The sequence below is a fragment of the Heteronotia binoei genome, chromosome 16 (genome assembly GCF_032191835.1).
Source record: "Heteronotia binoei isolate CCM8104 ecotype False Entrance Well chromosome 16, APGP_CSIRO_Hbin_v1, whole genome shotgun sequence".
NCBI classification, from domain to species: domain Eukaryota; kingdom Metazoa; phylum Chordata; class Lepidosauria; order Squamata; family Gekkonidae; genus Heteronotia; species Heteronotia binoei.
This window is the reverse complement of record NC_083238.1, coordinates 50,314,511-50,340,810: the sequence shown is the minus strand read 5'-3', so window position 1 is coordinate 50,340,810 and position 26,300 is coordinate 50,314,511. Positions and strand designations below refer to the sequence as shown.

General features: G+C 45.7%; 1 protein-coding gene across 2 annotated transcripts in view; it reads right to left on the bottom strand.

Moving 5' to 3' along the window:
• Nucleotides 1–26,300, bottom strand: part of SATB2 (SATB homeobox 2) — a 258,561-nt gene that overhangs the window by 41,034 nt on the left and 191,227 nt on the right. For both annotated transcript variants that reach the window (XM_060257220.1, XM_060257221.1), the window contains one exon: nucleotides 18,648–18,845. In XM_060257220.1, coding sequence (XP_060113203.1) covers nucleotides 18,648–18,845 — 198 coding nt within the window. The remainder of the gene's footprint in view (nucleotides 1–18,647; nucleotides 18,846–26,300) is intronic.

Sequence of the window (26,300 nt, the reverse complement as noted above, 5' to 3'; positions counted from 1 at the left end):
TTTGCAGACAGCATGAAATCAGTAAAATGAGCTGTGAAGATTTTGTGCAATCTTCAAGAGCAAATTTTGGGAGCGGGCAGAGGGGGAAATCGGTGAAGATCTATCCTGTAAACTGGGTCTAGTCACAGTTATTTGCACTCAAGACATTGCCTTTACCAGGCAACCTCTGCTGCCTGCAAGTAAATCAAGAAGCTCCTCTTTCCTGTCTGTGCAAAGCAAGTTTTGCAGTATTCTGTGATGCATTAGACCAGGGGTGTCAAACATGTGGCCTGGGTGCTGAATCAGGCTCCTGGAGGGCTCCTATCAGGCCCCCGAGCAACTGGCTCTCATCTGCATGATGTACTCTGCATATAAATTAAATAAGCAGGGTGACAACATACATCCTTGTCGAACTCCTTTTCCTATTCTAAACCAATCAGTTGTTCCATATCCTGTTCTGACAGTTGCTTCTTGACCCTTATACAGGTTTCTCAGGAGACGTGTGAGGTGGTCTGGTACTCCCATCTCTTTAAGGACTTGCCACAGTTTGTTGTGATCCACACAATCAAAGGCTTTAGCATAGTCAATGAAGCAGAAATAGACGTTGTGGAGAAACGCCATTTTAGTCAGTGGTGGTGCTTCATTTGGCAGGGGTCAGTAAATCCCTCAGCCGGCGTTGTAGCCTTCCCCTCACTCCCCCCCTCCCTTCCAGAGCCAAACCAACAACGCTAGGGGGAAAATCTCCTAGAGAGGCAGGAAGTGCTGTTGTTCCTTGCATGTGTTAGGCAGGAAGAGAAGCCAGATTTGAACTGGGGCTCGAGCGAGCATGTGGTGAGCAATGGAGGCTCCTGCCTGGGAGGGCCCAGGCAGGCAGACTAAATAAGTAATTCACAAGACAGGGCAAGTTTAGATCAGGGCCAGCCGGATGCGTTTATAATCACCTTTTCTTTGTTATACTGGTTGCTGTGCTGGGCTGTGCTGTGCTGGGCTGTGCTGTGCTAATTTGGTAGATGCAACTGTTTTTGTTTTGTTTTTCTTTTCCTTATCCTTTTCCCTTTTAAAATAAATGTTTTTTCTGTTTTAAATACTGGCAGTCAATCTCTGTACCACATAGATCCCCAGACCGCTTTAGACCACGCTGTTTTTGAGAAGGGGGCCCCGGGGAAGGAGGAAGGCATGCAGTTGGATAAGGTGCCAATCCTCCAGGGGTGCCCCAAAGAAGCGCTGAGGTCTCTGTGAAACCCAAGGGCAGGGTGGCAGAGGACCTGGAGGCCTAGCCTCACAGCTGGAGAGGGGGATTGGGAGTCCTGTTCCTCTCAATCTGAACCCCGGGACTGAGCAGGTGGTGGCAGCGAGCCCAAGGGGCAGGAAGAGAAATAGCTCCCTCCAGGAGTTGGCGACTCACCAGGGAGCTGACGGGACCGGGTCTGAAGGCAGAATCGGGCCGGTTCCGCCACACTTGGCGGCAGCGGTGGGATAAGAACAAACAGAGAACTTGATTGGCCAGGCATTTTTGGTTTTTGATACGTGCAAGCACCCAGAGAAAGCAACAGCGGTTTTGTTTTATTTTCGGGTCAACTGGAGTAGGGAAAGGTTAGCTAGTTAGGATGGAGCGTGCTAAGATGCGGGAAATCCTGAAGATGACAAAGCCACAGCTCCAGGAAGAGTGTGCAAAGCACAAGCTGGAGTGTGACAACATGACTGTAGTAGATATGAAAGACCTCCTTTTGGAGTATCATCAGCATGCAGGGGCACTTGCAAAAGTGTTCCCCACCCAGTCAGAAGCAACCTTGCAGCTACAGTTGGAACTGGCAAGAATACGTACCAAGGCGTACCAAGAGCGCAGACAGGAGGAACGAGAGAGAGAGGAAAGACAAAGAGAGAGGGAGCTGAGACAAGCTGAGATCCGCAGAGAGGAGGAACGAGAGAGAGAGGAAAGACAAGCAGAGAGGGAGCTGAGACAAGCTGAGCTCCGCAGACAGGAGGAAAGAGAGAGAGCTGAGATCCACCGACGGGAGCGGGAAGAGCAACGTCGCCATGAGCTTGAGGTGCTACGTCTGGAAGCTGAACTAAGCAGAACGATCAAAGTCACCCCCAAAGACTTCGCAGTGTACAAGGAGGGAGAAGACCCCTCCATATACCTCTCCAACTTTGAGAGGGCAGCCAAACAGTGGGGGATTGCAGAGGAGGACTATATGTCTTACCTCTGTAGCAACCTGACTGGAGAGCTTTCAGCCATCTATCACAGCATGCCTATGGAAGATGGGGGGATAACTTTTGCGGCCTATAAAGCCACTGTATTTAAAAGGTTTAAACTGGGGCCAGACCACTCCCGAAAGCAGTTCAGGGGTTTGGCTCCACAAGAAGGTAAATCCTATTCTGAATGTGGGGTAATGAAGGAACAAACAGTTCCAGTGTTATTGGGCCGGGATTTGTTGGTTGGCCAGTACTCTATCAATGCTGTAACCCGCAGCCAAACCCTCAGAGGAAAGTGGGAGGAGGAAGGCAACTTTAAGGAAGCCACCTCACCACCAACCAGGGAGGGGGAAATAGCCCAGGTTACTGAGGACGAAGAGAGGGCAGTCACCCAGGAGGGGGAGGACCAGCCTATCTCAAGCCCTGGAGTAGGGTGTTCCCAAGGGGAAGAGGGGTGTAGCTTTCCCCAAGTGCAGCAAGAGGCTGTAGATGTTCCTAGCGAGGAAAGGAACCTGTCTAGCATAAAGGATGTGCATGCTGAAGAGACCAAGGTGGAGAGTGGAGATTTCACAGGAGGTTCTGAGAGCAGCAAGGCTAATGTGGGCTCAGAGGAGCACATAGCTGAAGGCTTGGGGGGACGGGAGCGGTTCCAGAAGGGGGTCCGGAGCGGCCTTAGGTTGGAACCGGTTCACCAAGTAGCTGTGGATCAGGAAGTGGGATCGTCCGAGACGCTCTCAAAACAGGTCGTCTTGAAGCAGGGCAGACAGGAATCCTGGGAAGCTGTGGGACCTTCCAGGCAGGAAGGGGGTCAGTTGGGTAGTGCTGAAAAACCAACCGAGGGGACTGAGAACCCAAGCCAAACCCTCAGGGGAAGGTGGGGGGAGGAAGGCAACTTTAGGGAAGCCACCTCACCACCAACGAGGGAGGGGGAGGACCAGTCTGTCTCAAACCCTGCAGGAGGGTGTGCCCAATGGGAAGAGGGGTGCCAATTTCCACAAGGGCAGCAGGATGCTGTGGAGCGTTCCAGGCAGGAAGGAGCTCAGTTGGCTGACACTGAAAAACCAACTGAGGGGGCGGAGAACCCAGATCAAACTCTGGCTGAGTGTTCTGGAAACAGTGGGACTAGGGGTGGCTTGAAGGAACAGATGATAGGAAGTCTGGGGGAGCCAGAAATGTTCCTGTCTGAGGTTCATGGTGACCCTAGGCTGGATCCGCTGTGGGAGGTGGCAAGGGACCAGAAAGTGGAGTTCGCAGAAGCTGAGACAGGGGAGAGGGTGATGGATTCCCTGCCACTTCATACTGGTGAATGGAAAGTGGAATGGGAGGGACCCCATGGGATTGTGGATGACCTGGGCGATGCTACTTATGTGGTGGCTATGGAGAAAATGGGAAAGGCAGTTCAAGTGGTGCAGGTGAATATACCACAGCCATTCTCTGCGAGGTCCATGGTGTTGCATATAGGTAGGAAGGAAGGAGACAAAAAGAAGCTGGGACAGCAATTGTTTGGAGCCCCAGAGGTGGTTTTCTGGGAGGACAGAGTGGACAGAGGGAACATTCCACCAATGAGGGATAAAGAAGCAACTTTGTGGGAACTGGGCAGTTTCCAAACTCATATGTGGGGCCAGGAATTTCCTCCTTTGATGGACCACTCATTCCAGCAACAGCAGCAACGGAGGGAGAGCACCAAACTCCAGAGGTGGTCCTGGGAGATGGAGGAGTACATCTTAACGACTGGACATTCCTTCTGCATGCAGCAATGCAACGTTTTGTCCAGAAAGGACATGGACACCTAGGTTGTGGGACTATGTGTATTATTGGAGAAATACCGGAATGTTTGTGCAATATTTTGGTTAATGGGTTTCTCCTTGTTTGATTGGATTCTGCTACGGGGTCACCTCTGTAGGAGGCAACCCCTCCGGCGCAGAATTTAAGGAGGGGGAAGTGTGGAGAAACGCCATTTTAGTCAGTGGTGGTGCTTCATTTGGCAGGGGTCAGTAAATCCCTCAGCCGGCGTTGTAGCCTTCCCCTCACTCCCCCCCTCCCTTCCAGAGCCAAACCAACAACGCTAGGGGGAAAATCTCCTAGAGAGGCAGGAAGTGCTGTTGTTCCTTGCATGTGTTAGGCAGGAAGAGAAGCCAGATTTGAACTGGGGCTCGAGCGAGCATGTGGTGAGCAATGGAGGCTCCTGCCTGGGAGGGCCCAGGCAGGCAGACTAAATAAGTAATTCACAAGACAGGGCAAGTTTAGATCAGGGCCAGCCGGATGCGTTTATAATCACCTTTTCTTTGTTATACTGGTTGCTGTGCTGGGCTGTGCTGTACTGGGCTGTGCTGTGCTGGGCTGTGCTGTGCTGGGCTGTGCTGTGCTAATTTGGTAGATGCAACTGTTTTTGTTTTGTTTTTCTTTTCCTTATCCTTTTCCCTTTTAAAATAAATGTTTTTTCTGTTTTAAATACTGGCAGTCAATCTCTGTACCACATAGATCCCCAGACCGCTTTAGACCACGCTGTTTTTGAGAAGGGGGCCCCGGGGAAGGAGGAAGGCATGCAGTTGGATAAGGTGCCAATCCTCCAGGGGTGCCCCAAAGAAGCGCTGAGGTCTCTGTGAAACCCAAGGGCGGGGTGGCAGAGGACCTGGAGGCCTAGCCTCACAGCTGGAGAGGGGGATTGGGAGTCCTGTTCCTCTCAATCTGAACCCCGGGACTGAGCAGGTGGTGGCAGCGAGCCCAAGGGGCAGGAAGAGAAATAGCTCCCTCCAGGAGTTGGCGACTCACCAGGGAGCTGACGGGACCGGGTCTGAAGGCAGAATCGGGCCGGTTCCACCACAGACGTTTTTCTGATACTCCCGTGCTTTCTCCATAATCCAGCAAATGTTGGCACTTTGATCTCTAGTTCCTCTACCTCTCCGAAACCCAGCTTGAACTTCTGGTAGTTCCTGATCTACATACTGAAGCCTAGCTTGTAGGATCTTTAACATGACCGCGCTGGCATGTGAAATGAATGCAATGGTGTGATAGTTTGAATATTCCTTGGCATTACCCTTCTTTGGGATTGGAATATAAACTGATCTTTTCCAATCCTGTGGCCACTGTTGTGCTTTCCAAATTTGTTGACATAATGTGTGCATCACTTTAGCAGCAGCATCTTTTAGGACTTTGAATAGCTCAACTGGGATACCATCATCTCCACTCGCTTTGTTGTTAGTAATGCTTTCTAAAGCCCATTTGACGTCACACTCTAGGATGTCTGGCTCAAGGTCATCGATTTCACTATCATGGTTGTCCGGGACACTGAGACTTACTTATTTATTTTTCACATTTATATCCCAGGCTCAGGGCGGCTAACAACACATCATATGTCAACAATAAAACAGTCCTTCTTGTATAATTCTTCTGTGTATTCTTGCCACCTCTTCCTGATCTCTTCTGCTTCTGTTAGGTCCCTACCATTTTTGTCCTTTATCACGGCCATCTTTGCACGAAACATTCCCTTGATTTCTCCAATTTTCTTGAATAGATATCTTGTTCTCCCATTCTATTATTTTCCTCTATTGCTTTGCATTGTTCGTTCAGGAAGGCCTCCTTATCTCTCCTTGCTGTTCTCTGGAAATCTGCATTCAGTTGGTTGAATTTTTCCTTTTCACCTTTGCCTTTTGCTTTCCTTCTTTCCTCAGCTATTTGTAAAGCCTCATCAGACAGCCACTTTGCTTTCTTGCATTTCTTTTTCTTTGGGATGGTGCTGATTGCTGCCTTCTGTACAATGTCACGAAGCTCTGTCCATAGTTCTTCAGGCACTCTCTCTATCAACTCTAGTTCCTTAAACCTATTCTTCACCTCCACTGTATATTCATAAGGGATGTGATCAAAGTCAAACCTGAATGGCCTAATGGCTTCCCCAGTTTTCTTCGGTTTAAGCCTGAATTTTGCAATGAGTAGCTCATGATGTGAGCCGCAGTCAGCTCCAGGTCTTGTTTTTGCTGACTGCAAGGAGCTTCTCCATCTTTGACTGCAGAGTATATAATCAATCTGATTTCTGTGTTGCCTGTCAGGTGATGTCCATGTGCAGAGTCGCCTTTTAGGTTGTTGGAAGAGGGTGTTCGCTGTGACCAGCTTGTTCTCTTGACAAAACTCCATTAGCCTTTGCCTGGCTTCATTTTGTTCTCCAAGGCCAAACTTGTCAGTTGTTCCGGTCACCTTTTGACTTCCTACTTTGGCATTCCAGTCCCCTATGATGAGGAGGATATCTTTTTTTGGTGTTAATTCTAGAAGGTGTTGTAGATCTTCATAGAACTGGTCCACTTCAGCCTCTTCTGCATCAGTGGTTGGGACACAGACTTGGATTACTGTGATATTCAGTGGTTTGCCTTGGATACACAGCTACATTACGTATATGTTCAACATTTAAAAAACCATATGTAAGGCACTGTGCATTTTAGCTTTGGTATGCTGAATGTAATTACATCACTTTAAATGTACACACACTCAAATTATGTGTATCTTTGTACCGCAGTGTGTATTATAGGCTGGAGCCCACGTCTGCAAAACTGTACTCCATTAGCATAGCCTGCCTGTCCACTTCCCTTGGTCTCCTGAAGTCCCTATGCCAACTCAAGAGCGGCTAGGAGCTCAAGGGCAATGACTGCGCTCTCAGCATCCTAGGGCCAGGTCTTTTTTGTAAAAATATTTCACCTGCTGAAAGAGTACAAGTTACCAACCAGCTATCCTACTTTTCCACCCGTCTCCAGTAAAGGCTTCTTGCTAGAGCAGTGTCTAAGTTGGTCCGGATCGGAGCAATTTGATTTTAATCGATTTCAAAAGTTGCAATGCTTTATTCGTGGCTTTCAAAGGAGATTGCAATCTCAAAGTACATCAACGCTATCAAATTAAAATCAAACCACATTTCAATTAAACTGCAGAATTAAAGGACAGAATTTTCAGGAAAATGTAATCTTGTGGCTAGTAACCTCCAAAGCAGCCTTCATTTGACAGAGTGGCTTCCTCCAACATACTATTCCATGGCACTGATGTTACCAAGGAAAAGGTTTTTCTGGGCAAGGAGAGAGAGGCATCTTAACTTTAAAATTCTCCACCTATGGTGGTGGTGAGAATTGCCATCAAGTCACAGCTGATTTAATGGGGTGTCAAACTCATTTGTTATGACAGCTGGATCTGACATAAATGAGACCTTGTCGAGCCAGGCCATGAATGTCATAAAATGTAATGCTAGGTAGCGGAGATATAAATTTTATAAAGGACACAGACAAACACAAAGATTTTTTAAAAGCTTAAAATAAAACATTAGCACTTGTTGGACTTAAAGGTGTTTTCTTTTTATCTCTCCCGTACAATCCAGGAAGGAAGCTCTAGCTCTTTTCTTCCTTCCAGGAGGGGGAGGAGCCTCAGCCAACAGAAGGAAAGAGACTTGGCTCAGTAGCTCTGCTGTGCGATTGAGAGAGCCTGGCAAAGCAAGCTCTCCCTCCCCCAGTTCCTCCCCAGGGGAGAAGCCTCAGTCAATGGAGAAAATAGAGGCTTTGCTCTGTAGCTCCTGTGCGATTGAGCAAGTCTGGCAAAGCAATCTGTGATGCAGATGGAAGCAAGAGAGAGGGAGAAAGAAGCAGATGACAGCCAGTTGCTCAGGGGTCTGATAGGAGCCCTCTGGGGACCTGATTCAGTCCCCAGGCTGCATATTTGACACACCTGTGTAGGGTTTTCAAGGCAAGAGAGGAACAGAAGAGGTTAACAATTGCCTGTTCCTGTGTAGCAGCCCTTGACTTCCAAGGTGGTCTCCCAACCCTTCTTAGCTTCTGAGATCAGATATCATGCTAGCCATCCAGGGCAGGACCTATGATCATGCTGAACTGGAATGATTCCATTTTTATACTTCTTGAGTTTGCCCCTCTTAAACCTAGAAGAAGACTCCAGTACTCAGACAAAGAAGACATTCCAACATGCTCATCTGATGATCAGTAACTAAGCAGTCATCACACTACAGTTACCTTGTGCTTCTAATTAGGAAAGCAGCCTGTTTATCCAACAATGTACATTCAGAAAGAGAAGAAGGGCTCTCAGCCAGATGGTGTGTTACTTGCAAGATCTGGCCTCAGAAAGCTTATCACTTTGGGCAGGCCTCATTTTGGGCAGGAGCTCACAGGAGAGGAGCTCCGGAACCTCTACAATTTATTGTACTCTTTCTTTCTTACACCCCCCCCCCCAACCTCACATACTTGCTTCTGGGCTCCATTGTTCAAACACCCTGTGAGAATTTTGCTGAACTCTAAGTTTCGACAAACTATCTAATATTCTTCTCCACAAAAAATATAGGAAAATAACCAAATCATATAAAGCCGACAGATGGAAATCTTCCTCATGCCACTGTGGCCACAAAGGAAAAAGAAGAAGACGATGACTGCAGATTTATACCCCGCCCTCCTCTCTGAATCAGAGACTCAGAGTGGCTTACAATCTCCTGTATCTTCTCCCTCCACAACAGACACCCTGTGAGGTGGGTGGGGCTGAGAAGGCCCTCACAGCAGCTGCCCTTTCAAGGACAACTCCTACGAGAGCTATAGCTGACCCAAGGCCATTCCAGCAGCTGTAAGTGGAGAAGTGGGGAATCAAACCTGGTTCTCCCAGATAAGAGTCCACACACTTAACCACTACACCAAATTGGCTCTCTTTCTCAAAGGAGAAAGTAATTTAAAAAGTATGATGGGAGGTTTTTTTAATGACAATTATAATTCAAAAAGCATTTTAAGGTAGATGCTGAACTGATATAATTGAGAACACCTTCAAATAATGTCAGGGGTGTGCTACATAATGCAAATGAGTTGTGCTAATGAGCTCCGGAACCTCTTTCTACGAAATGACCCCTGACTTTGTTCCTGACCTTCACAAGCCCGCCAAAAGGTACATGACTAGCATTCCTATTTTTCATAGTGGGTATATGCCAGCGCACAAATAGATAGTGGCTTAACACCACCATGCACAAAGCTATGGTCTACTTTATTTTTGCTTTGAAGAACCACATTTGAAGATCTAGTCGAAAGTCAAGGTACAACCTTTGTTAAGACCTAAGATGATAATTCAACACAAGAGATTGATATAAACACTTGCTGAGCTGAAGAAATTTACTTCTTTCTTACGGGAGGTCCAACACTGATGGAAGTTAAGAAAAGCTAGTCGTACAACAAATATTATTTTTGTTTTACAAAATTTATATCCAGTCATTCTGCCCTCACAGTATAACATGACCTGTCAATCTAATACAAGTCTTTTTGCACCCCTTTAAAGATTCAACTGGTGCGGTTGGAGAATAACACGAAATGAGAATTCCTCATTGTAAAAACTGCAAGTTAAGATCTGAGGGGGAGGGATGCTGAAAAAGTGGATTAAAAAAACACATAAGAACATAAAAGAAGCCATGTTGGATCAGGCCAATGGCCCATCCAGTCCAACACTCTGTGTCACACAGTGGCCAAAAAAAATGGGGTAAGAGGGAGCAACATTCAGATCTACTCCTGGGGAGGCAAAATTTTGGGCAGAAACTTTGCATAGTTCAATTAATAATAATGCTGACGCAAGAGGTTTGCTGTTTTGCGGCAATGGTCCAAGTTCTCAACAATAACCTCTGTGACTAAGGTGCTGGGAAAAAAAAGGTAGAAAGAGAGTGCCAGTCCCATCCTTCCAATCACACTCGGTATCCCCCCTCTCCTGGAGACAAAGGAACTATGGTGACAATTTTAAGACCTTAACTCCACAAGGTTCAAGTTGATGTTCAAAACCCTCAATATATATTTGCATAGAGACAATGGAGCGGAAAGGGTTAAAAACAGTTCTACCCAGCCAACACTCCTCCAGGTAATCACTTGGGATTTCTAATTTGGGAGGCCTCTTCATTCTCTGGCCTCCTCCATCACGTTACCATGTTAAGAAAAACCCACAACATTTTCTAGCAGCCTCGGGCATCCATGTTAAAGAGAAACAGACAAACTGACATGAAAGGTAGGGCTTGGCTGTCACGGAGAGATCTTAGTGGCTTTCCACTGAATTGTAATCTCTGTCTATCCTAAGAAATTCAACTGGCTATCCCAGTGTCAAACATAAATGGCCTCTCATTGACTGTTGTGCGCTTTTTATTGGTTTCGTCAGGGGTCATTTTGTAGAAAAATAGGTGGTGGAGCTCATCCAGGGATTGTTATGCAACTTCACCTACTATTCAATGGACAAGGTGGGGAGGAGGAGGTGGAACTCTCAGAAAGGTTCAGGAACTGCACTCCTGTGAGCTCCCACTGAATCCGAGGTCTGGGTTTCATCAAAATGCATGCAAAGCTTGCAGGAACAAGACTTCAGAGCCACCATAAACTGACCTTAAAGTGCCCAAAGAGAGCTTATTAAAAAGTGGTCCAACATTCGTTAAAACAGAAAACCACAATGCACAGCCACATTTTTTCTCTAAGTGGCAAGGCACCAGTTTCCAGAAAGATGGCAACTCAACTGCAGCGAAAGAGACGACAATTTAGCTTGGAGTGGTTCGCTTACTTTTAGGCGCCCTTCAGTTTCAAAGGCTGTCCCTTAGTGGAGGCCTCAAACGCCCTCTCTCTGAAGATTTCTGTTGGATTGCTCACTTAAGTGGCATGAATACGATACCAAGAGAAGTTTTATAATGTACTCTGGGAACATATTAGCAATTGAACAATGGTTTGGGAAGGCAAACAAATCAATTTTGGGGAAAGGGGGGGGGGCATGCTGGAACTTACAACAGGACAACCCTTGGCGAACAAGGATATTTATATCTCCCTTAACCCTCAGGAGTGAGTCACACATACTGGAAAATATTAGATGGCATTAAACTAAATGTATAACTGTCAGCTCTGCCTTTAATTAGCAATTTAATCTATTGCCTAAGTTTTCCCCTTAACTTTTAACTATGTAATGGCTTCCTGCATTCTGCATTTGAAGCATTTTATAAATTAGGGTTTGTAGAATCTTTCGGGATCAAGTGCCGTGTTCTACTGGAGAAAGTTTTCCTTCCAGAAAGTTTTCCTTCCATTTTATAAATTGTAGCACAAACGATTACTTGCTGACATTCCTTAGGTATTCAGGCTTATAACAGGTCTATACAGCTTGAAAGCGCTGTATTGAAATACAGTTTTTTAAAAAAAGATATCCCCATTTTGATGTATAATCAGCTTCTCCCCCCCCCCCGCCAAAAAAAATCTGCCTAATTGGCACACGCATTTACACATCCAGTTGGAAACTTTCTTTCCTTATGGAAGGAATGCCAGACACACGTCAAGTTCAAAATATGGCTGTCCAGTGGGACACCAATAGCATCCCTACCTTCTGCAGAGACTATATTCGGAATAGCCTATAGGGTTGCCAGTCAATGATTGGCACCTGGAGGAAGTTGGGGGAGAGGGACATGAAAGCCCTGTCATTGTGTGTGGCATAAATGACAGGGGAAAACTGGAACTGATACCATGATGCTCTAGGACTGGGGTGGCCAAAATGTGGCTCAGGAGCCACATGTGGCTCTTTCACACAGATTGTGTGGCTCTTGACGCCCCCATTACCTGGTTGGTCACTTTGGAGAAGGCATTTCTCTTTAAATCACTTCTCCAAGCCAAGTCAGCTGATGGCTTGGACAATGCATTTAAAATTAAAGTTGCTTTCTTTCTGCCTGTCCCTTCCCCCATCAATTTGCCTTCCTGTTCTTAAACATCTGATGTTCATGTCTTGTGGCTCTCAAACATCTGACATTTATTCTATGTGGCTTTCACGTTAAGCAAGTTTGGCCACCCCTGCTCTAGGAAATGCAGGAAAATCTATGGCCTGGTAAAATAATAGCATTTCCAGGGATTGCTATAACACTGTGACGAAAATCAGCAGCATGACAATGTGACATCACTTCCAGGGAAACCCAGAAGTGATGTCACACTGTCATGCTGTTGATGCTTTCCCCTTCCGCTGCCCAAAGGAGCAACAGCAGGAAGCACGGGTTGTCAACGGGAAGTCTCCCTTTAGATTGCCACATCTCCCACTAAGAACAGATGTAACTGGAATATTTTCTGCTAGTCAAACTGGAGAATTCACCACTGAACTTCAACAGAAAGAATCCAGACATAACCAAATCTCCTAAAAATGGCACCACACTGGAGCAATAAATTTTATTGGTTTTCTGAAGGAGGACTTGAGCTGAAGAGCTTATTATCCTTATGGTGCTGTAGGGAGAACAAGGCGCAGCTAGAAGTATGGTGGAACAAAAGTATTTGTGAAGTGAGGAAAAATATAACCAACTAGGCTCATACTATCTTCCAAGCAACCTCTCTCTGGTTCACCCTATGCAAGATTCGACAAGGCCGAATAAAGGAACACAAGTATAAGCTAAGAACGCTCTGAATTGTGAACGCTAACCTTGAATCTAACAATGTTGTAAGAATTACACTTCTCAGAAGAATATATATACAAAGAAGAAGAAGATGATATTGGATTTATATCCCGCCCTCTACTCCGAAGAGTCTCAGAGCGGCTCACAATCTCCTTTACTTTCCTCCCCCACAACAGACACCCTGTGAGGTAGATGAAGATATTGGATTTATATCCTGCCCTCCACTCCAAAGAGTCTCAGAGCGGCTCACAATCTCCTTTACTTTCCTCCCCCACAACAGACACCCTGTGAGGTAGATGAAGATATTGGATTTATATCCTGCCCTCCACTCCAAAGAGTCTCAGAGCGGCTCACAATCTCCTTTACTTTCCTCCCCCACAACAGACACCCTGTGAGGTGGGTGGGGCTGAGAGGGCTCTCACAGCAGCTGCCCTTTCAAGGACAACCTCTGCCAGAGCTATGGCTGACCCAAGGCCATTCCAGCAGGTGCAAGTGGAGGAGTGGGGAATCAAACCCAGTTCTCCCAGGTAAGAGTCCCCACGCTTCACCACTACACCAAAATGGCTCTCCAACACACACATACAAACATTATTTTAGCATTGCATTCTTTTTAAAGAGCCTAAAAGATCGTACATTAGGTATTCTCATCTTATTGCCCCAGATCTATATGCCACATCACTAATTTAGATGAATTTAGTTTTATAGCTGCACGTTTGCACGTGGCTCTTCCGATGATTTTGTAGCAACGCCATTCCCCAAGGAGAGGTGGCCATGACCTGGGTTCAACGGTACCCTGTGTTCAGAAATGTTCTATTTCACTAGATCTAAAGCATTTATCCCTCCTCTCTCTTTCTTTTCACAAACGCACACCGACCAAAGCATCCCTAGCAGTTTCAAGAAAATAATCCTAAATACATTGTTTTAAAAAGGGAGAAGATGGAAGATAACACAAGAATTTCCAGATCCAGGCCAGTACATAGATAGTTCTGCGTAACAGCTCCTAAACTATGCTGCTTTATTTATTAACATGAGCTATTGCTTTATTTATTAACATGAGCTATTTATGAAGTGCATTGCAGATTCTGCTTTTATCCAGGCTCATAACTGGAATGTTTTTAACTTTTGTCAATTTTTTTTACAGCCTGCTCCTAATCCAAGGCCTGTTTTTGACCGTCATTTTAGGACGCTAAATGCTTTTGTGTGTTTTTTATGATCTGGTTGGGTTTTATGATTCCTTTTAATGATGCTTTATGCTGTTTTAATCAGATTTTACTTTGTGAGCTGCCTTGAGCAGGTCCCTGGAGAGGCAGCACATACTTTGAAATTTATACACAAGTATGGCAGTACAAGCATGCATGCACCCAATGCTCTGTTCCCAGCGCCAACGGCTCTTGGCAGTCCACTGCATCATCAACAATTTTCTGCGGCCGACGCACCTCCCAAGAGCGTTCAAAACAAATGCGTTTGTCTCATGACCCGATAGCAGCACGAACAGGCTAAGGACTATTGATACAGGATGCGCAAACTGTAAAAGCAACATTCGGCTACCACTAAAGGAGACTTGTTAACTGGATTAACTTTGGAAGATTATTTTGGCCTACCGGTACAGTAACCAAGTCATAACCCATCGAATTTTTAAATGGAAAACTATTATTTGTTCGACTTGTATCCCGCCCTCCTCACTGATGCAGGCTCAAGGCGGCTCACAGTAGGAGGTTATAAGGCCAATATTAATAGACAAAAGATAAAAACACAGGTACATCATAAATAAAAACATATTACTTGGTTAGGCCTCATCCTTAAGGCTGGGAAAGCCCACAGCTGTTTCTGGGAGCTTGAGCATGCTCAGTGCCAGAGCTGGTAAAGCCAATGACGTGCCTCCGGTGGCTCAGAAATTTGAGCCGCTTTACGAGGGCCGATTCACACATTATGCCGATCTGATGTGCCTGCCATGTGTCTATAAAGTAACAGAACCACATGCAAGTTTTGGGTTCTCTTCAATTAGGGCTGCCAGGTCCTTCATTCTAGCTGGGGGTGGTGGTGGGAGGGAGTCTTCCAGGAGGGGTGGGAAGACATCGTCATGTGTGATGTCTCCAACGTAACACGTCAACGTGATGTCAATAACTTCCAAGTGACCTCATCATGTTTGGGATGTTGTGCCGGGTTTTGGCTGTTGTGGGTGGGGCTTCTCCTCGCCGGCCACCTCATCAGCCATGGGCAGGAGCCCTTAAAATCAGGGGATCCCCCACTTCCGCTTTGGGGCTGACAACCCTATCTCAGTTCCCATGCATAGTGCTCTCATCTGCCTGCTTACGGTGGCAGGCCCCCAGGTAATTGAGGCCCCTACCCACCAATGCTCATCTAATTGGCAGGCAGAAATGGGGGCCAAAGGTGGGGGCACAGTCATTCTGGGGAGAAAAATCAGAAAGAATAATAAGGCCTCACCTACTTACAAAGAGTTCTGACCAAAGAGTTTCTGGTGATTCCTAGAGCTACCCTTGTCTCTTCTGGGCTACTGCCTCCAGCACAATCATCTTGCTGGCTGCCAGGCCAGAAGATGTGGAGAAGAGACTTCAAGCTTTCCCCCATGCTATCTGTCTAACCGGCAACAGTGCCAGAGGGCAGTATTTGGCCTTTGGGGGAAATGGCGTGGGGTAAGGAAAGGCTGACACACCGTGGTCCTGATCCAAATCAGGCATTACAAACACAGGAATTGAGAAGAACCTGCAACTCACGAGCAGCTATGTTACAATGAAGCAGGATGGAGACCCCTAAGCCAACCTGTGCGCTACGTAACATCTTAAATGGCAAGCTTGGGAAATGAAAAACGGAAGCATGGAAATCAGAATTAGGCCTGGGACTAGAACTTGCAGAGGAACTAATAAATGCATAAAATATATATTTCTTAGCACTGGAGATGGGTCAAGGAAACCAAGGATGGCCCTTTTCGAACAGAAGAATGCAAAAGAATTCAGTAAAGGCTTTCGTCTTATGCATCAGAACTTAGCTATTGCGTGATTACTTTCTGGCTGAATTGCTTAATAGATTGTCACTGGATTTAGCATCAGGTTAACAGGGCACATATCAGACAGGCACAACAATACCTTAAATGCAATACCCCCAGCACACAATTCTAATGTATCAGCTGTGTTGGAAAGTCTCTAGAGTTTTGCTATATGTAGCTGCCAGCTGGTTCCATTTATTTTCCTTCGTTTTTCATATTTTGATTGTAATAAATAATTAATCCAAGGCTTTGTAACTTGCTGACAAGATACGAACACACCACATTGCGATGCTGGGCAATGTGTCACTAAGAAACGACACACATTGTGGCAGAAAAGTGATGCATTCCCAAAGTAGGCTAAATTATCAAGGTCAACCATTAAACGTACTCCAACTCTGGGAAAAAAATATATCAGCAGCAATCTACTGTCAAGACTGGAAATTTTTGACTGACATTTTGGTTTTGTTCGCAACGAATTTTAAAAACCCAAACATTCCAGGGCTTTCTTGGGACAGGTTCAGCTGAAACTTATTTATATATATATATATATATATTTTTTAGAAATGAGCAAACCCCCCAGTTAGGAAAGAGAAGCCCAGAATCATGTTAGTCTGTTGCAGCAAAATTAAACAGGAGTCCAGTGGCACCTTAAAGACGTTCACAGCATAAAACACTGACCGATTTCCCACTAGCCTTACCTCGCTCTCACTCTCCTCTTCTCAGTGGGGCTTCCGTCAAATTTCACACTATCTGCCCTGGGGCTGCAACTTGTTCCGCCTCTTTCGCACAGCAAACAAGATCCCCTAAAAACCACTTTCTGTTTGCCATGCAAAAAAGGCGAAGCTAGTCGCAACCCTGGGGCAGATAGTGTGGAATCCGACGGAAGCCCCGTGGAGAAGAGGAGCGTGAGAGTGGCATAAGGCTAGTGGGAAATCTGTTATCTGACAAAGGGAACTTGGACTCTCGAGACCAAGTATCTTGTTGCTTGGGTCTAGCGTAAACTCTGACTTGTAGAAGTTTATGCCAGAATAAATTTTGTTAGCCTTTTTCTCCTTGAAACTTATTTAATTAAGATAGATGTCTGAGAAAAAAGGTGATGCTGTAGGAAGATACTGCGGGTAATCCCAGAAAGTTCTCCAAAAAATCCACGGTACTGCAAAAATAAGAATGCAGTCTAAGGGACGGTGATTTCATTCCAAAAATGGAAACAGAACAGGAAAATGTTCAGGTGAAGGGGGAAGACAGTGATAGAAAAAAAAAGAATGATTGTGAATATAACGTAAGAATCGCAACAGGGAACAAAAGATCACAAGGGAGCTGGATTTGAAAACTGTCAAAAAAAACCAAAACCCAATGGGTAGGAACCAAATTTCCCAGCCATCTCATGGCAGACATTCACATTCAACTTTCACTTACGAAACAGGCAAGATAGGGCAACATGCAAGAAAACCAAAGGTTAAATATAGACTAACCAAACAGCCATTCTACTGGCTTGTAGAAGTATCTTGTTTTATTAAACATCATGTTTTCCAATTTTTCCCTCACGATATTTTCATAAAGAAATGTCTCCTTTGGGGTGGTTTGTCTCCCTGCACCATCCCTGTTCTAATAACATGATGATTGCAAACCACTCCTCCACTTGCACCTGCTGGAATGGCCTTGGGTCAGCCATAGCTCTGGCAGAGGTTGTCCTTGAAAGGGCAGCTGCTGTGAGAGCCCTCTTAGCCCCACCCACCTCACAGGGTGTTTGTTGTGGGGGAGGAAGGTAAAGGAGATTGTGAGCCGCTCTGAGACTCTTCGGAGTGGAGGGCGGGATATAAATCCAATATCTTCTTCTTCTTCTATTTAAAACATGTAAAATGGAGCACTGCTGCTAAACATTCTTCAATAACTAATTCTTAAAGCACAGATGAGAAGAGACACTGGACAGTGATGCTATCCTACCTTACTAGAAGGTATTTTCAGAGGGCAGCCATTTTGGTCTGCTTCAAGTCCAGTAGTGCCTTACGGACCAACAAGATGTTCAGGGTATACACATTCGAGAGACTGATGAAGGGAGTTTTGACTCTGGAAACAGGGTGCCAGAGGTCATTAACACAACTCATTTGCCACACACCTCTGACATCACCGGAAGGTGTATGAAATTCTATCAGCTCAGCGACTACCTTAAAACGCTGCTTGAATTATAACTGTCATAAGAAAACTGGACTCCCATCAGACTTTTAAAATGACTTTCTCCTATGTGGCCGCAGTGGCATGATGAAGATTTCCATCTGTCTGCTTAATATGTTTTGGTAATTTTCCCTTTTTTGTGGGGAAAAATACTAAAGTTTGTCAAATCTTAAGAGTTCAGCAAAATTCTCACCGGGGGTTTGAACAATGGAGCCCAGAAGCAAGTATTTTTTTGGGGGTGGGGTAATTTAAGAAAGAAAGCACAAAAAAAATTAGAGGTTCCGGAACTCTGCTCCTGTGAGCTCCTGCCCAAAATGAGGCCTAGAAAACCTTATACCCTGAAAATCTTGATGATCTCTAAGCTGCAAATGGACTCAAGTTCTGCTATCCTGCCTAACTCCCTTTGTAAGGAAAAAAACACACAGGTTCATCTAAACACACAACTTATGCAACATAATCTTCAGACTTACAAGTCTGGCCCTGTATTAAAGAGCCTACTGTAAGCTCCAGGGGGATTGGTTACATCAGGGGTGTGTGGCCTAATATGCAAAGAAGCTCCTGCTACAAAAAAAGCCTTGATAATCCTGATCCCAAAGAATATAAGAGAAGTCATGTTGGATCAGGCCAATGTCCCATCCAGTCCAACACTTAGTATACACAGTGGTCCAAAAACCCATGTGCCACCAGGAGGTCCACCAGTGGGGCCAGGACACTAGAAATCCTCACACTGTTGTCCCTCTCAGGCATCAAGAATACAGAGCATCACTTGCCCCAGACAGAGAGTTCCAACAATACACTGTGGCTAATAGCCACTGATGGACCTCTGAATTTCTGATTGATGCTTGACCTAGGCAAGTTTGCTTTCCTTAATAAACTCATTTAGGACAAAAGTATCCCTGAAAACAGACAAACCTGCACAGGCTCCGGGGTGAGCTGGACAACGTGCTGCATGCGCTCGTTGTGGTGATGCCTGGACTCCTCTTCGTAGATCACGTCGCGCTCGTGCTGGGGGAGGTTCAGGAAGCGCCGGATGGTGCAGAGGTTTTCCCAAAGGGTGCGGTTTTCGGGGCTTGGGTTTTCTTTCCAGCGGAGCAGCTCGCAGAGCCAACCCTGCAGCAGGAAGTCAGAACATCACAAGCGCTGAGCTTGGGCCAACTTGCTTACTGCTAAAAGATCTCTCGCTTCTGCTGTTCTAATACGATTTCGTACAGGCAGGTTCTTTCAGTTCTGATTATGTACCTGAGGTAGCTTCCAGGGCTCTTTTTCTAGCAGGAGCTCCTCTGCATATTAGGCCACGCCCCCCTGATGTAGCCAATTCTCCTGGAGCTTACAGTAGGCTCTGTACTAAGAGCCCTCTAAAACTCTTGGAGGATTGGCTACATCAGGGGGACGTGGCCTAATATGCAGAACAGCTGCTAGAAAAAGAGCCCTGTCCAGCTTCTATTACAGAACTGAGAATTGGGGAAAGCCAAAGATATCACACATGCAAGAATTCTGCCTCCAAGTTCCCCCAGGCATGCATATAAGCGCACTGGGTCTCAAACTGAGACTTCTAACTACAGAACACAGCACTTTCATTTTTGCCCCACATGACACACGCACCCCCTTCCTCTCACTGCTGAGCAACATAACAGCTTGTGGCACCCTTCCACAGATGCCAGACACTGAACGGTGAAACACCCATATCTGAAAACTCCAGAGCTCCAATGTGATGGAAGGGTAGAACAACAACTCATAACTGGGGTATTGCAAATGAGAAAGAAAACACAGAGAGAGAAGATGGAATCCAATGACTGCAGTTTTCTTCTGAGGCCCTGGTTTGGGTGTCCCCTTTCCCTTTCTGAGATTAGGCCCTGGGAGAGTGCCATCTCAGTAGGGTTGCCAAGTCCAATTCAAGAGATCTTTTGGGGGTGGAGCCACGAGCAAGGTTGTGACAAGCATCACTGAACTCCAAAGGGAGTTCTGGCCATCACATTTCAAGGCACCGCACACTTTTTAAATGCCTTCCCTGCCCTGGAAATAATGAAGGACAGGGGCATCTTCCTTGGGGGCTCATAGAATTTAACCCCCTAGTCCAATCCTTTTGGAACTTGGAGGGTGATTTGAGGAGAGGCAACGAATGCTATGCTGACAATTTGGTGTCTCTACCTCAAAAAACTGCCCCCCCCCGAGTCCCAGATACCCATGGATCAATTCTCCATTATACCCAATAGAAATCGGTCTCCATAAAGAATAACGGAGTGCCCAGCAGACATTTCCCTCCCCCCCCCCACTGCTTTCTGATGACCCTAAAGCAGGGGGAAGGCCTCCAAACCAGGGGATCCCCTGCCCCCACCTGGGAGGGACTGTACCAGCCAGAGAAATTGTGGAGACGATGGTCAGAAAAATTGTTGGGACTGGTGTTCCGGTTATATAATAATTTTGTGAAAAGTGATAATTGAATATTGGGGGAAATAGCTGCATACAGATGAAAGAGCTACAGAGAAGCCCTTGGCTGATGAAGACGCGCAACATCGAAACCGATCCCCCTATAGATTATGGGCTCGCCGTTTGACTGTTTACTAAAGACCAGGGAGAGGAAGACTAGCACTTGATGGACACACAGAGAATTTTTGACAATTAATTTTTGACATTTACTTTGTATGGATACATTAATGTTATTACAATTAGAGGATACTGTATTGTGCCACACAGTTTCTTTGTTTGATTTTTTGCCCACCTGGGAATTGGCAACCCTACATCCCAGTCATGGCACCAAAATTTTGGAAACCTCTCTTCTGCCACTGGGTGAATCCTCTTTTTGTTTCGCTGGGTGTTCCCTCAGTGATCCCACCTCCCTGCCCGTTGCTTTAACTGTTGAGTTTTTGAGTGTGTGTTTTAGCTCTGCTTTTAACTGTTTTAATGTGTGGTTTTGGTTGGTTTTAATGGTTTTTAGGATATGATTTTATTATATTTTTAATCTGTTAGCTCTTATGAGGGCCAGAAAGGCAGGGTATAAATTTTGCAAACCAAGAAATAAAGAAAAGCTGGCGACCCAGAGAGAATCTAAGCCGGAAGAATTTCTGGAGGGAATCCTTAGGAGCAGCCCTCTAAACAAGGTACTACATGTTGCCCATTACCTGACATTCAACACTGCAACCATTTTTTTAAAAGCACTAATAAAGAATGCAGGAAGGCTACATGTGTTTGCTTTGTCAGCCGCAGATGAAAGCAACACATACCTCCCCACAGGGGTGAAATTCTAGCAGGAGCTCCTTTGCATATTAGGCCACACCCTCTGATGTAGCCAATCCTCCAAGAGTTTACAGGGCTCTTTTTTGTAAGCTCTTGGCAGATCAGCTACATCAGGGGTGTGTGGCCTAATATGCAAAGGAGCTCCTGCTAGAATTCCACCCCTGCCTACCCACCACCTAAAACATCTGATAGGTTTCAATTTGTTATCTGGAATATTATCATGTAGTAAATTCTACAGGGTTTCCTTCTAAACAGTCCATATTGCCTACAGAACAAAGCAGTAGACAAGTACCATCTTTAAGACCAACTAAGTTTTATTCAGAATGTAAGCTTTCGTACGCTCTTCATCAGACAAAAATGGAATGGCAAACAGTCCTTAATATAGAGAAAGTGGGCAGTGAGTCAGTATGCAGAGTCATGGGAATGTTTTTAGCAGATTAAAAGAATCGCAAATTGGGGTCTGTGTTTGTTAGTTAGTTCATATTGCCTATGTTACAGACTGATGCAAGACACAGGACAGAAGAAAAATACTTGCTAACGGGTGGAAAACTCTCTTAGCCTCAGCTGCTTACATATATGTGAAGGGTTCACGTTCTCATCCGTTGGATCTCATCACTAACGGTTTCTTTACCTTGTGCATCCGCAAAGCCCGCTGCAAGAGGAGACTTTGCTAGTACCTGCAAACATCTGTCTCCTGTACAGCTGTGCTTGGATCATCCCTTTGTGGTTGTGGGGTGTTTTTTTTTACAAGGGGAAACTCAAGGCAATCATGATGTAATGTAAAAACATGCATCCCCAACCCTTGTTAAGTAAATTTTCATGACAGTTTTATAGTCTGTCGTCTTCCAGCCACAGCTCTGCGCTTAGCCAGAATGTGCGCGGTCCATCCGCTATTAGAGTGCTTTCGCCCTAGGGGGACTGAAGCAAGTTTGGTGACTTTTTTTTTTTTTTGAAGCAGCACCTCAACACTTTGAAAAATTTCTTTAGAAAAAAAAAGTTCTAATTTTTTTCCAACAAAACAAAACCTGCTTATGAAGGTCAATGTCCCCTCGAAGCTGCAGAATCTTGTGAGCAAAAATTCTACTTTATGAGCCGCTGGCATTAAAGTTATGAGCTGCTCCATAAATTATTGTGTTCCGGGGTCATCCTTCCTGAGCTAAGACAAAAAATGTGTGAGCTGGAGGCTAAAAATCTGTGATCCAGCTCTCACTAACTCAGCTTAGAGCAGGGGGGGCCAAACTTGCTTAACATAAGGGCCTCATAGAATAAATGTCCGATGTCTGAGAGCCGCAAGACATGAATGTTAGATGTCTGAGAGCCACAAGACATGAATATCAGATGTTTGAGAGCTGTGAGACATGGGAGGAAGGAAGGCAAATAGATGGGAGTCGGAGGACGGAGAGAGAGGTGGAAAGAAAGCATTCTCCAAGCTGCCAGCTAGCTTGGCTTGGAGAAGTGACTGAAAAAGAGAAATGCCTTTTCCAAGCTGGCTGACAAGGCAGTGGGAGCTTCAAGAGCCACACAATATGTGCGAAAGAACCACATGTGGCTCCCGAGCCACAGTTTGGCCACCCCTGGCTTAGAGGGAACACTGATGAAGGTGCCTCCAAAGGAAGACCCGTCACTACTAGCCCCAAGAGCAGTCCAACTGGTAAGCCAAGGATAACTTCCTGGTTAGAAGGTGCCACAAAAGCCTACGATGATATTATGTCGCTGTTTGTCTAGCTCTTCGTTGTGTCTTCTGCCTTTACTCTCCCCCCCCCCACACCAAAAAAAAGAGGCAAGATTTGATTATCTTCGCTGCATCAGCCAAGACAGCAACACCAGCTGTTCTCATTGTGCAGCCTCTTCCTCACGGCCTACATGTTAATAACCTGATCATTCCATTTTCTCCTTCAACTGCCGGCTGCAGCGCCGCGAAGAGACAAAAACCCAGGCCCATCTGCAGCAGCTGTAGGCACTGAACTGTGAAGCCTCTGGGGATTTATAAACTAATCTGTAACACAACACTGCCTTGTTTTTACAAGTGAGAGGCCACATTTGTGCAGACCTGATCTTTTCTTGCAATAAGCTAGGAGTGGGGAGAAGGGAGAAGAAGTGGGGGGATGAAAAGAAGATATCTAATTATTTGCTGGGAATAAATATCTGTATTGAGCATTTTAGCTGGTATGTGGCTACCGCAGAATCAGGTGACGGCAGACTTCCACGGTCGTCTTTTCCCCCGCGATCCCGTAGCTCCTTAAATATCAATGGGGGAGGGGGAGAGAGGAACCCCCCCTTTCCCTCTCAGCTCCAAAGTGTTTTCTCAGGGGTTTCCTTTGTACAAAAGGAAATAATTTTTGAAATGTAAAATAAACCATCTGCGGAGGGGAAAAAAAATAAGCTCCTATTTCTCCATCCAGCTAAACACTTTCAAATGTTTCAAGCAGGTACGGCTGAAAACCCTCCCGAGGGAAACAAGCGCACGGAGACCGGTTATTTTGCGGATTTTTTTTTTAAAAGGGAAAGAAAAATCCTACAGCTGTTCAAAGTCAACATTTTTGAGCGATCTAGCGGCAACAACCTGCATGTCCGCCTGAGGATCTGGGTTGCCCCCGTGAGAGGGCTCAGTCCCAAAAGAAACAAGGGACTGGGGACTTGCTACTGTCTCTCCGTACAAGCTTGGATTGCCTGGGCTGCGTTTGATTGATAAGCGCACCTATAATCTGCGCTCATTATAGCCACTTAGCCTGACACTACAGGCCTCGTTATGGACCGGGCACTCTCTGCCATTTGTCTTGAGGAAAGCGCAGTGCTCCATTTGCCAAGCCACTTGCAAGGTCTCGACCGGGACGCTCGGAGAGAATGACACTGCAGGGTGACCACATGTGCGGGCATGAGCAAACTGAATTAATTTCTGGCACGGGGAGTTGCCAGGCGTGGATCCCATCCCAAGGACACCTGAGAACACTGCAGTTCCCTGGTGGGCAGAAGCTAACAGCACGTTTAGGGCAGCCCGGTTTGGAAAGTGAATCACATTCGCATTATTTAGGGACATATTAATCCGGTTTCCTCAGAAACTATTTGCTTGGCTGATCAGATTAAGGGATCTAGCCTTCGAGCGCGCCCGTGCACGCACACACACACCCTCCACAGCAGGGCCCAAGAAATCTGCGATACTTCACAGCCTCAGACATATTGCACCAGGCATGCCCAGCTGCCACAATAATTAGTTTATGAATGTATCAGCTGGTTCTGCAATTTGTATAACTAATAACTAACCTACAGAGCAGAAAGATTTCCATGAGCCTAATATTAGCAAGAAATTGGTTGGCCCTCCTCGCTCTAATGTCATTGTGCTAAATGCCCTCTTCATGCTTGCAATTTTAGAACCACTGGGCCTCCCTCTGATACCTATCTATAAATATTTATTTGGCACCGGCAATGGCAATTCATTTGTGTCTGCTTCCTTCCTAACGGCGGTTATTTGTTTCTCCTCGTTCCACAGTCTATCTTGTACGTTTATCTACAACAGATCATGCTTTCATTCACTGTTCTTCTGATTCCCTCTCCCCCACAACTATTCATTCAAGCAGCCTTTCTTCTAGCCCGTTTAGAACTATCTAACTATCTACAAAAATGGGGCACTGGGTGCCATACGGAAGACGACTCGAACCAGTCCCTTCTAACACCCGTACCCGAAGCAGTCATTCGAACCAGGTAAAAGACGAAGCATGTTCATTCTGGAAGACTTTTCTTCCCGTTTAAATAATCTTAGCATGCCATCCAAGAAAGTTTTGCAGTACCAAGCAAAAAAAAAAAGTGTAAATGTCAAATAAAACAGTGACAGATGACAGTATTCTCTATTGAATAGCACCGTTGCTTCGTGCATGTTCGATGAGAACTCATGAATTATTAATAAATAACCTCCCTTTTCTGTTATAGGGAAAAGAGGGGGGGGAGAAACCACCCGCAAGTTGTGGGTAGTTTTTCCTCTCCCAGCAAGGCAGTAGCAGAGGGAATCCATGTGTGTTATACCAAGCGTTCCAAGGGAATTATGGCCACCTAAGAAATGCTGATACAGAATTTCACACGGATGGCGGAATTCAGGTTGCTTTCAGGCTTTCAGTTAACGTTAGTAGTACTGGGGAAGACAGGTAAAGAGAGCAGGCTAGATTCAGTGAAGGTAAATGTATTCAGAATTTGTCTTTCAGGAGATCTTCTATCCTCCACATAGCTGACCCTTTAGTGGCCCAGTTCTCTCAATCCACCACACTCATGCACAGGTCTGACCAATAGCTAACTTCAGCTTTGCTGTCAAGAGTCTCTCCTATTCTCACCAGTTCTCTTAATCCACCACACTCATACATAGGTATGACCAATAGCTAACTTCAGCATTGCTGTCAAGAGTCTCTCCTATTCTCACCATGTTTCCAACCTGGATTATCTGCTGGAAACTGGATCCATCTTCTCATGAGGAAAGTCATCAGGAGTGCACTACTGAGGCACTTCAACACCTAAACAGCCTTCCCCGCCTCCTTTGAGCATAAGAACATAAGAGAAGCCATGTTGGATCAGGCCAATGGCTCATCCAGTCCAACACTCTGTGTCACACAGTGGCCAAAAAACCCAGGTGCCATCAGGAAGTCCAACAGAGGGGCCAGGACACTAGAAGCCCTATCACTGTTGCCCCCCCCCCACCAAGCACCAAGCACCAAGAAGACAGCGCATCATTGCCCCAGAGAGTTCCATAAATACACTGTGGCTGATAGCCACTGATGGACCTCTGCTCCAGATGTTTATCTAGTCCCCTCTTGAAGCGATCCATGTTATAAACAACATACTGGAGAGACGCTACCTGTACACTCCATTCATCTCCAAGATCAACTTAACACATTTTCCTTCCAATGCTATCCATGAGCTACAGCCAAACGGAAAGTTCCCCTCAATGCCCAAAATCTCATCCGTCAGACACCCATCCGAGTTGAACTTCAGCAACTTCGGGGAGTCCTGCGAGGCTTTTGAAATAAGGCTGTCACCCCATTGAAGAATCTTTGATGAATTGTATGGAGTTCTAATAAAGCAGCAAAAATTTGCATTTGAGTAAAAAAAACAAAACAAAACAACAGTTCCGAAGAACACCACACTTTTCAGGTGCGCTGCCTACACGTGTAAAAGCAGGCAACCCCATCGAAGAGCAAAAAGCCAACAACAAAAAACCCAAAGCCTCTTTTAAGATGACACTTCCCACCTGTTGCTGTAAATGTGCTATGAAAATGCAGGAGAAAAAAATTAAAACCTGATGCATTGGCAGTACTTTGCAACATTTACAAAAAAAAAAAGAGCACTACT